A 10294-nucleotide genomic window follows, 5' to 3' on the forward strand; every position below is an offset into this window, starting at 1 on the left:
TCAATACTTATCTATCTATTAAATAAATATAATATTTAAATTTATCTTTTTTATCTATTTCATATTATAATATACAAATAACATATAAATAATAAAATGTCAGTTTCATTCTATTCACCATTTTTCACAAGATTACCAAATAACTGTTCAAGTGCAAATCCAAACAAGAATAATATTCTTTCATTGTTTGACGAAGAGTTTTGGAACAATCAAGTCAACAAACAATCAACACCAAAAGAATGGTCACCAAAATCAGATTATCAGTTGGATGAAGAGAATGTTATTATTCAATTCGAATTGCCAGGTTTGAAGAAAGATCAAATCAATATTGACATCAAAGATTCAACTTTAACAATCTCTGGTGAAAAGAAAGAATCATTCTATGAAGTCGAACCAAGTTCACCATTATCATCTTCAACAACTGACAGCTCATCAAATGATGAAGATACTCCAAGAATTGAAGACGATGATAATGAAAACCAAAGCACAGAATCAAAAGAAGCCACAAAATCAACATCTGTAGAAGTCAAATCAAATTCAGATTCCCAAACAACAAAGAAGAGATTGATCAGAAAGAGAGAGATTGTTTATGGTAGATTCAAGAGAATATTCCAACTTCCAAAAGATATTGATTTAGAATCAGCATCAGCCAAGCATGAAGATGGAATTCTTACATTTACAATTAAAAGAGTTCAACCAGAACCTCCAAAATCAACTAAGATTCAAATTCAATAATAATCAAATTTATCTTTCTTTATCTATTCTTTATACAAAATAAGATTCTTAAGGACTTGAAAATGTAAATACAAATAAATAAACATAAAAAATTAAAAAAAATAGAATAAAATTATTGTTTTAGTTTTTTTTCTTATTTTTCCCCTAAGGTTTTCAGAATTTTTTTTATCAATTTTTTATTGTTTTTGACAACATAAATGGTTGAAAATTTTTGTTAATCCAACTTTAACAACAATAGCAGCTAAAAAATAGATATTTTCATAAACTGATATGACATCACAAAACAAGTTGGATTGAGATTACAATCTCGGAATTACCTACATAGCAATACATATATTCTGAAGGTAGAACTAAGAATTTAAAAAAATTCATCTATAATTGATAGAACCAGTTTTTCTTTCACTTATCAATAATCACTTTAACTTCTGTATATTTATTTAAATTTCAATAGTTTTATTATATTATTTTTCTAAAGTTAAAATACTTACACCATATTCCAATAATTATTTTTCTTTTCATACTTTTACACAGGAGAATGAAATGAGAAATTTTGTAGTTTTGATCAGTGTGTTAAAAATATTAAAAACTTCATTTTTTTATATTATTTTCAGACTCCTATCAATACACATTTATGTGTTTGATAGTATATATTATCAAACATATTCATTTATTTGTCAAAAACTATACGTTTGAAATACTAAAAGATATTTCAAAAGAAAAACATATAGAACGAAGAAATTAATTTTGAGAATCACAGGAGTTAGAAAGATATGAATGAAAACAAAACTATATAAATCAAATGATTTCCTTTTAAAAAAGCCAAACTAACTTAAAAATATCTAAATATTTGTTTAAACTATTAAAAAAAATGTTAAAATTCAATGTAATAATGGCTACTTTGTTGGTTCTATTAATGATTTCTGGAAATTCCAATTGTGAATCAAGTAAGTTTAATATAAATGATTTGTTGTAAATTATTTTACTTATTAAATAAATAAAATTTAGTCACTGATAGCTCTGCTAATAATGCTTCTTCAACCTCCCCTGCTTTTGTTAGTGGGAGTTCGGCATCTACTACACCCTTAGAAACTCCAAATCCGATTAAACCATCTTCTGAATCTAGTTTAGATTTAGATTCTAGTTCATATTATGAATCTTCTGATTATGAATCTTCAGATTCCCATTATGAGTCACCCAACTCTAATTCTGTAACTTCTTTTTTTCCAAATGAATTTCCTACTCCAACTAACTAAATTTAATTCTAATTGTTCGATTTATAAATTATTATTAATATTAAATCTAAATATAATTCCTTATATTGAATATTAGGCAGTACTTAAATAACATTATTTTTATTTTTTGAATTATTATTATTATTTTTAAAATATTTCAAAAAATAATCAAAAAAAGCAAAAAAGTAGATTTTTTATATTGAATATTAATAAATCAAAAAAATTAAAAATAATTCTAATCTTAATTAGTCCTAAAAACGATGTCTTTTAACCTTTTATTAATAAAATAAAATACTCCAATAAAATAGATACCAAAAATATTTTATTTATTTTTGATTTTAAGATTTTATTTTTATTTATTTGTATTTACATTGAGAATCTTTGTTAATTATTGAATAAGGTATTGATAAATATAAATATGATTATTATTGAATTTGAATCTTAGTTGATTTTGGAGGTTCTGGTTGAACTCTTTTAATTGTAAATGTAAGAATTCCATCTTCATGTTTGGCTGATGCTGATTCTAAATCAATATCTTTTGGAAGTTGGAATATTCTCTTGAATCTACCATAAACAATCTCTCTCTTTCTGATCAATCTCTTCTTTGTTGCTTTGGATTCTGAATTTGATTTTGTTTCATCTTCTGTTGTTGACTTTTTCGATTCTTCTGATTCTGTGCTTTGGTTTTCATTATCATCGTCTTCAATTCTTGGAGTATCTTCATCATTTGATGAGCTGTCAGTTGTTGAAGATGATAATGGTGAGCTTGGTTCGACTTCATAGAATGATTCTTTCTTTTCACCAGAGATTGTTAAAGTTGAATCTTTGATGTCAATATTGATTTGATCTTTCTTCAAACCTGGCAATTCGAATTGAATAATAACATTCTCTTCATCCAACTGATAATCTGATTTTGGTGACCATTCTTTTGGTGTTGATTGTTTGTTGACTTGATTGTTCCAAAACTCTTCGTCAAACAATGAAAGAATATTATTCTTGTTTGGATTTGCACTTGAACAGTTATTTGGTAATCTTGTGAAAAATGGTGAATAGAATGAAACTGACATTTTATTATTTATATGTTATTTGTATATTATAATATGAAATAGATAAAAAAGATAAATTTAAATATTATATTTATTTAATAGATAGATAAGTATTGACTTTGTATACAATTTATTTGTTTGATATTTTATAAATTTAATGATTAAACTGATTTAATTTCTTGAGTTTAAATAGTTATTGAATCTAACCATCGTAAACAATTAAAACAATCTTTCGGTTTCCATTTTTGAAAACTTGATTATTTACACTTGAATTTCTGATAGAATTTCAATTGAATTTTTAAGCAAAACTGTCCGAAATTTCATTTATTTAGCTAATTTTTTTAAAAAAAGTCCTTTAATTGTCTTTTTCATTTTTATCACACTTTCAAATAAGGTCAATGAATAGTCGATAATATTAATAGTCCAAAGAAGTGAATAGTTTAGTTTATTTCAACTTTTTAAGTAGAGTATATATATACTGGTATCTACAAGATCAGGGGAAAACGCTGTTGAAAGTTCAACTTTACATAAATCAGACCAATGTTTGCTTCCTAATCTGATAAAATCCAGCAATTCGTGTGTATCATAATCACCATTAACATTGTAAACCACAAGTTTATCGTGAGTAATGTTATAGCAACCAAAAGTGAACTCACAGGTGAACTTCAAATGAACTCTACTTGCATTCAACCTGTAAGCTGTATGACAAACGATATCTGCAAATTGTTCTAAAGAAGGTTTCTTACTTCGAAATGATAAGATATCATATTGCTATTGTCAGTAGAACTACCGAATTGGAAGAAATACTCGGTGAGAACCTCTATTGAATAGCTATCGACCATTGGCCAAGGGAAATCCGATTCTTCACTGGTGATAAGAGATCGGTAATAGATATGACGACCGAGTTATCATAGTCGTTGATATCGATGGTACTCGTTTTCCAGGACAAAGTCCGAACTCTACTTGATAGAATATGCAGTCATCTAAGGTTTAATAGAGAACGGACACTTCTGACTGTTACCTTTCGTTGCACCTCTTGCCGACGATACTTGTGGTTTCGTTCTCATTCTATATAATTATGACTATTCTGTTAGATATAATAATCTAATTAAATAAATAAAAGTGCAAATCTATTGTTATAATTTTAAAATGAAAAATTAATTAATGATAAAAAATTTATTGTTGGTGGGTGAAACAATTTTATATGTGTGGTCAGGATACTCTTTAAAATATATAATTTGTAAGAAATTAAGATTGAAGAGTAGATTAATTAGAGATGATTTTTTTAAGAATAAAAATTATAAATTGATTTTTTATTAATTTTGTTTCCAAATTATTTAATTGGTTTGAAAAAGTGGATCATTTGGTAAATTCGAAGATTCTGAATCAAAAAAGAAATCTGTAGATTCAGAATCATAACTAGAATCAGAGGAAGTTTGAATATATTTCGATTGGGAAGCAGAATCTGTAGGAGTTTCTGAATTTATAAATACAAAAACAGGGGAGGTCGATTCTTCTCCCTCTGAACTATCAAAGACTAAGTAATTTAGATATAAGTAAGGATAACTATAAATTCTTTTTTTTTTTTTTTTTTATTCCAAAACTTACATATAGTTTGTTCACAATCTGCATTTCCAGCAATCAATAATAAAACCAATAAAGTAGCAATTAATGTAATGAATTTCGACATTTTATTTAATATTTTATAGTATATAAACAAATATTTAGATATAAGTATAACTTGTTTTGATGAATAAAAATATGAATAGATTTGTTTAAATAGTTTTGTTTTCATTCATATTTTTTTTTAACTTCCAGTTATTCAGGAAATTAATTTCTAATTATTTTTAATTAATATATTAAAGATATTTTTTAAAAATCTTTTTGAATTTCAAAGTATACTTTTAGATAATATGTTTATACGTTTTTGATGTAATACACATATAAACGGGTCTGTATTTTTAGTTTTTTTTTTTTTTTGGAAATTTTTTTTAACCCTGATCAAAACTACAAAATTATCTCTTTCATTCTCCTGTGTAAAAGTATGAAAAGATATAAAATCTGAAAATAGTCAAGTAATTATTGTAATATAGAGTAAACATTAAAATAGTGCAATAAGAATTCAATATTACAATTAAATTATTAAAAAAAGTTAATATGTAGAGCTAAATGTGATCATTCGAGTTAAAAATAATATATAATTGCTTAGATTGTGTAATAAATCCCTTTTGGTAGTTAACTCTCTAATCTAAAGTGTATGTTTTTTGTGGTGTGCGTAATTCAGACCGCGATAGAGAATACAGTTCAATTCAACTAGTTTGGTGATTTAGAATAATAACAAATAACTCTGTCACCAAGGTGGTTAAAGTTGGTTTGACATTACTATTCTTTCGTTTTTCAGTTTATTTATTATTAAATATTATAAAAAATTGAATTGAATCTTTTAGGTAAAAAAAAAATAACAATTTCCTTTTTTTAAATTGTTTATATTTATTTAAATATTTTTTATTGGTATTTACATGAGAAGATGAAGAATATTTTTAATTATTAATATTGATAAATATATAATTCTTATTGAATTTGGATTTTAGTGGATTTTAGAGGTTCTGGTTGAACTCTTTTAATTGTAAATGTAAGAATTCCATCTTCATGTTTGGCTGATGCTGATTCTAAATCAATATCTTTTGGAAGTTGGAATATTCTCTTGAATCTACCATAAACAATCTCTCTCTTTATGATCAATCTCTTCTTTGTTGCTTTGGAATCTGAATTTGATTTGACATCATCTGTTGTTGACTTTTTCGATTCTTCTGTTGCGATTGATTTTGTTGATTCTTTTGATTGTGGGCTCTGGTTTTCATCAACATCTTCTTCAATTCTTGGAGTATCTTCATTATTTGATGAGATGTCAGTTGTTGAAGATGATAATGGTGAACTTGGTTCGACTTCATAGAATGATTCTTTCTTTTCACCAGAGATTGTTAAAGTTGAATCTTTGATGTCAATATTGATTTGATCTTTCTTCAAACCTGGTAATTCGAATTGAATAATGACATTCTCTTCATCCAACTGATAATCTGATTTTGGTGACCATTCTTTTGGTGTTGATTGTTTGTTGACTTGATTGTTCCAAAACTCTTCATCAAACAATGAAAGAATATTATTCTTGTTTGGATTTGCACTTGAACAGTTATTTGGTAATCTTGTGAAAAATGGTGAATAGAATGAAACTGACATTTTATTATTTATATGTTATTTGTATATTATAATATGAAATAGATAAAAAAGATAAATTTAAATATTATATTTATTTAATAGATAGATAAGTATTGACTTTGTATACAATTTATTTGTTTTGATATTTTATAAATTTAATGATTAAAATGATTTAATTTCTTGAGTTTAAATAGTTGTTGAATCCAACCATCGTAAACAATTAAAACAATCTTTCGGTTTCCATTTTCGAAAACTTGATTATTTACATTTGAATTTCCGATTGAATTTCAATTGAATTTTTACAAAAAACTGTCCGAAATTTCATGTAAAAATTTTAAAATTTTTAACATATTTTGATTCCTAATCTTTGTATAGGAATCAACAAAACAAACTAATTTATTCATAATGAGTGATTCGGAACTCATTAATTAATACTTGATGAATTCTAATCTAATTGGATAGTTTGATTGCTTGATTGATAGATTGTAGTAATGAAACTTACTGCATTAAATTGAAGTATGAAATCGACTGCTATTCTATTTTAAGGTTCACTTTGTTCGTCTTTCCATAAACCTGAATCTTGCTCTTCGATGTTTGATTTCACATCTTTTTATATGTATGATTTTACAAAGAAAATTATATTTTTAAATAAAAACAAAAAGTACAAATATTATATACATAGTTTAAATTGTTGCCCAAAAGCTAAAGAATAAAAAACATAGTAATTTGATGAGATATCGAAGAGAATTTGCTCTTTATGTGGTTTTTGAGAATAGTCTATTCTAACCTACAATCATTGTTTTTAACAAAAACAAAAAAAAAAGACAAAAAAAAAAGAAAAAATTTAAATTAAATTTTATTTATTTCGATTTTTCAATGGTCACCTCGCTTTCAACCTCGATACATTAGGAATGTAAATGCAAATGATATTTTAGAGGATATAATCTTAGTTGTACGATAAACAACCACAAACAATCTTATGACTGTACTTTATGTTCTGATTAAAAAAAATGATCGGAATTTTATGATATATATCATAAAATTATCAGGGCTTCTAATTTCTCAGGTTGGTGAAGTCATTTTTATCTTAAGCGACCAGTTTTATTTTTTTTCGACCCGTGACATCATTTGAATCTACATTTTTCAGATTATCAAGATTAAATAAAATAAAATCTGTGTTTTATTCAATTCCGCATCAATTCCAATTTATTTTTTTGAAAAAGACAAGAAATTTAGATTCTCCAATACCAAGCCGAAAGTATAAATGTAACTTTTAAAAATTCTAATTTTTCATTCAAAACATTTTGTTTACAATATACAAATGTTAAAAATCTCTATCCATATCGATGATTTTAGTCCTCAGAGACCGTAAGTAATCTTTATTATTTTTAATCAGCATTTTTCATTTTTTTTAATTCATTTCTAAATCTATTTAGACAAAAAGAACATTACCGTAATAGTAGATCATATCATAATGGTAAAAGTAGAAGTTGGAAGAAAACTAGAGCTACAGAAAAGAGACATGATCTTTATTCCTATAAATACAATGTTGGTTTGATTAATTGTTAATGAATAAACAGATAATTCAAAGCTAAATTTTGAATTCACATCAAGATTCTATCAATCTTAAAAATGTAAATTATAATAAAATAAAATTGTAAATTGTAATATAAAACTAGATAAATATTTAAAAATGAAGTGTAGTTGAGTCTTTCAACAAAAACAAATTTTTTTTTGAATTATCATAATTACCTTTTTAAAATAATATCGAATAACAATCTTTTACATTTATTTGAAAGGAATCTTCTAGAAATTAATTAATTAAATTAATTTCTAAAAATAAATCTTATAAAAAAAAAGAGAAGTTATTATACATATTTGTATTTTTTTTGATATCATTATGTAATCTTAAAATGGAAAATAATGGAGGAGGTGATGTCATAAAATTTTTTTTTATTTTCATTTAATCTTTTTTTCAGCGGGTGTCACAAAAAAAACTTTTCAAATAATTTTTTTAATTATGATAATTTTGTTTTTTTTTTTTTGCTTTTGTTTTTTGCAATCAAAAAAAATGAACATAGAAGGTGCTTTTTTTAAGAGCAACACCAATAAATCGTTCAAAATAATAATCATGTGATTATTATCAAACAAACTACCTTTTTTCTTTTTTTTTTTTAATTAATTTAATTTTACTCTTTTTTCTTTAGACTCAAGGCATCCATCTGCCGACCTTTCGTATATTTATTTACTTTATTTATTTATTTTAAAAAATCAATAATTTTTATTTTATTTATTTCTATTTCCCTGTACAGTTTGTTGTTTAATTAATTAAATTAAAGCAATTATTTAGCAAACTATCACAATTGTATACATAACTAAAAAAAATAAAGAAAAGACAATCAATATAATTAGCTATCACCAATCTATAATCATTTAGATCTTCGCTTTAAGAAATTAGACGATATATTATTTTTATTATTATTATTTAGGTAAGTCAAACTACTACTACTTCTTCTTCTTCTATCTTCTATTTCTTTTCTACTTCTATAGCTATCATTCTTTATTTTAGATCTTTAAAAGAAATAGGAATTATATCAGTTAGTTTGTTGTTTTTTTTTTCTTTTGATAGATGATATCTCATTATTAAACTTGTTTTATTGTCTTATTCACAAATTTGATATATTGGACCCAGGTGATACCTATTCCGATCTTTTCTTACCAAAAGCCCCAATTGGGTATCATATTTTGTTTGTGTTTTTACCATTTATGTATAAAACTATGACTTTTTGCACTACTATATCAAACTTCAAAATTAAAAGACCTTTTTTTTTTTTTTTTTTGATAAAAAAAGCAACAAATTGTTATTACACTCAATCTGTCTATTAAAGTTTAAAACAAGAGTTCACTCATACAATTGTTATTAGTATTAATTTCAGTTGAATAAAAAGTATGAAAAAACACACCGATATAGAATGAATAGATAGTAATTTAAATTGCTCGAGTGAGTTGTGAAACCTTCTTTTTCTTTTTCTTTTTGCAATAACCCATTGTAATCTTTTTTTTTTTTCATATTTTTATATCGATAGAAAGTTTTATAACATCACACACATACCTACCCCCTTATATAAGGCAGTTCAAAAAAAAAAAAAAACCAAAAAAATTAAAAAAAGAAATTCACACCACCTCATGAGCAGCTTCTCAACATTATAAGAACTAAAACTGTTGTTCATCTCTTAAATTATCATAACAGTAACATTCTTTCACTTTTTTTTGGTTTTTTTAAAATTAATTTCAATTTTTTTGGTTTTTTTAAAAATAATTATTTTCATTGTCATAATAATATATTATAATTATTATTTTTAGTATAGTATATATATTTAGTTTTTTTAATATACATGTTTTAAAATATTATATTATATAAAAATTTTAAAAGAATTAATTGTAATTTAGGTGATTGATTTCTAGAATTAATTGTATTATAGATATTTAGATTTCTGTCGACAGAACAACTGGAATATTAATATATAGAATTGGAAGAAAGAAAATAATAATCATCATTATTATCATTTTTAGCCATAAGTAATTTATCATTTCATCCACTACCTTATAAAATTCATACTATTCATACGATTCATTTAAAGATCGATATTTTTTATTTTATAAATCATAATATTTTTTTTCATAATCCAACCCATTATCATAATGAAACATATTATTAGATTAAACTATCCAACCAAATACGTTTATTTTCACGAATTTCAATCAATATGCAAAAATGTTTCTTTTAAGTTTGCATCTTTTCTACACACTCTATCCATCTGACCAAAAATCCAAACATTAAAATTTAATCTAAAACACAAATTTGCAATGGTCTGGTTTTTAAGGTTAATAATATAATTAATATAATAGATCGGATGTGGTGTGGTTGGGTATATAGCAGTTAATTAACTGATTAGATTATCTTTTTCATTACCACTACTTCCACCAAATACCCCAAATCCCACCAAAACTTACTTTGTGCTTTTTTTTTATTTAAATAATAATGCAAATTTGAATTTTTTTTTT

The 10294-nt window shown here is 24.4% G+C and overlaps 7 protein-coding genes across 7 annotated transcripts; 3 read left to right on the forward strand and 4 right to left on the reverse strand.

The window, feature by feature from the left end:
- Nucleotides 1-96: 96 nt before the first annotated feature.
- PPL_04178 (Hsp20/alpha crystallin family protein) lies at nucleotides 97-735 on the forward strand (the record flags this gene model as incomplete). Its single annotated transcript, XM_020575088.1, has 1 exon — nucleotides 97-735. The coding sequence occupies one exon, from the start codon at nucleotides 97-99 to the stop codon at nucleotides 733-735; it is 639 nt and encodes a 212-aa protein (XP_020435502.1).
- An 868-nt stretch (nucleotides 736-1603) lies between these two features.
- On the forward strand, nucleotides 1604-1988 carry PPL_04179 (uncharacterized protein; the record flags this gene model as incomplete). Its single annotated transcript, XM_020575089.1, has 2 exons — nucleotides 1604-1679; nucleotides 1741-1988. The coding sequence occupies 2 exons, from the start codon at nucleotides 1604-1606 to the stop codon at nucleotides 1986-1988; spliced, it is 324 nt and encodes a 107-aa protein (XP_020435503.1).
- A 404-nt stretch (nucleotides 1989-2392) lies between these two features.
- hspG8 (Hsp20/alpha crystallin family protein) lies at nucleotides 2393-3034 on the reverse strand (the record flags this gene model as incomplete). Its single annotated transcript, XM_020575090.1, has 1 exon — nucleotides 2393-3034. One exon carries the CDS (start codon nucleotides 3032-3034, stop codon nucleotides 2393-2395), a length of 642 nt encoding a protein of 213 aa, XP_020435504.1.
- A 303-nt stretch (nucleotides 3035-3337) lies between these two features.
- On the reverse strand, nucleotides 3338-4080 carry PPL_04181 (uncharacterized protein; the record flags this gene model as incomplete). The annotated part of the gene is made up of 4 exons (XM_020575091.1): nucleotides 3338-3345; nucleotides 3493-3676; nucleotides 3760-3833; nucleotides 4035-4080. 4 exons carry the CDS (start codon nucleotides 4078-4080, stop codon nucleotides 3338-3340), a joined length of 312 nt encoding a protein of 103 aa, XP_020435505.1.
- Nucleotides 4081-4350: 270 nt separating this feature from the next.
- Nucleotides 4351-4703, reverse strand: PPL_04182 (uncharacterized protein; the record flags this gene model as incomplete). The annotated part of the gene is made up of 2 exons (XM_020575092.1): nucleotides 4351-4579; nucleotides 4618-4703. The coding sequence occupies 2 exons, from the start codon at nucleotides 4701-4703 to the stop codon at nucleotides 4351-4353; spliced, it is 315 nt and encodes a 104-aa protein (XP_020435506.1).
- An 881-nt stretch (nucleotides 4704-5584) lies between these two features.
- Nucleotides 5585-6250, reverse strand: PPL_04183 (Hsp20/alpha crystallin family protein; the record flags this gene model as incomplete). The annotated part of the gene is made up of 1 exon (XM_020575093.1): nucleotides 5585-6250. The coding sequence occupies one exon, from the start codon at nucleotides 6248-6250 to the stop codon at nucleotides 5585-5587; it is 666 nt and encodes a 221-aa protein (XP_020435507.1).
- Nucleotides 6251-7550: 1300 nt separating this feature from the next.
- On the forward strand, nucleotides 7551-10070 carry PPL_04184 (uncharacterized protein; the record flags this gene model as incomplete). The annotated part of the gene is made up of 5 exons (XM_020575094.1): nucleotides 7551-7597; nucleotides 7666-7777; nucleotides 8719-8830; nucleotides 8859-8964; nucleotides 10019-10070. The coding sequence occupies 5 exons, from the start codon at nucleotides 7551-7553 to the stop codon at nucleotides 10068-10070; spliced, it is 429 nt and encodes a 142-aa protein (XP_020435508.1).
- Between the last annotated feature and the right edge of the window lie 224 nt (nucleotides 10071-10294).

This window comes from Heterostelium album (assembly GCF_000004825.1).
Source record: "Heterostelium album PN500 unplaced genomic scaffold PPL_contig8, whole genome shotgun sequence".
In the NCBI taxonomy this organism is placed as follows: Eukaryota; Evosea; class Eumycetozoa; order Acytosteliales; family Acytosteliaceae; genus Heterostelium; species Heterostelium album.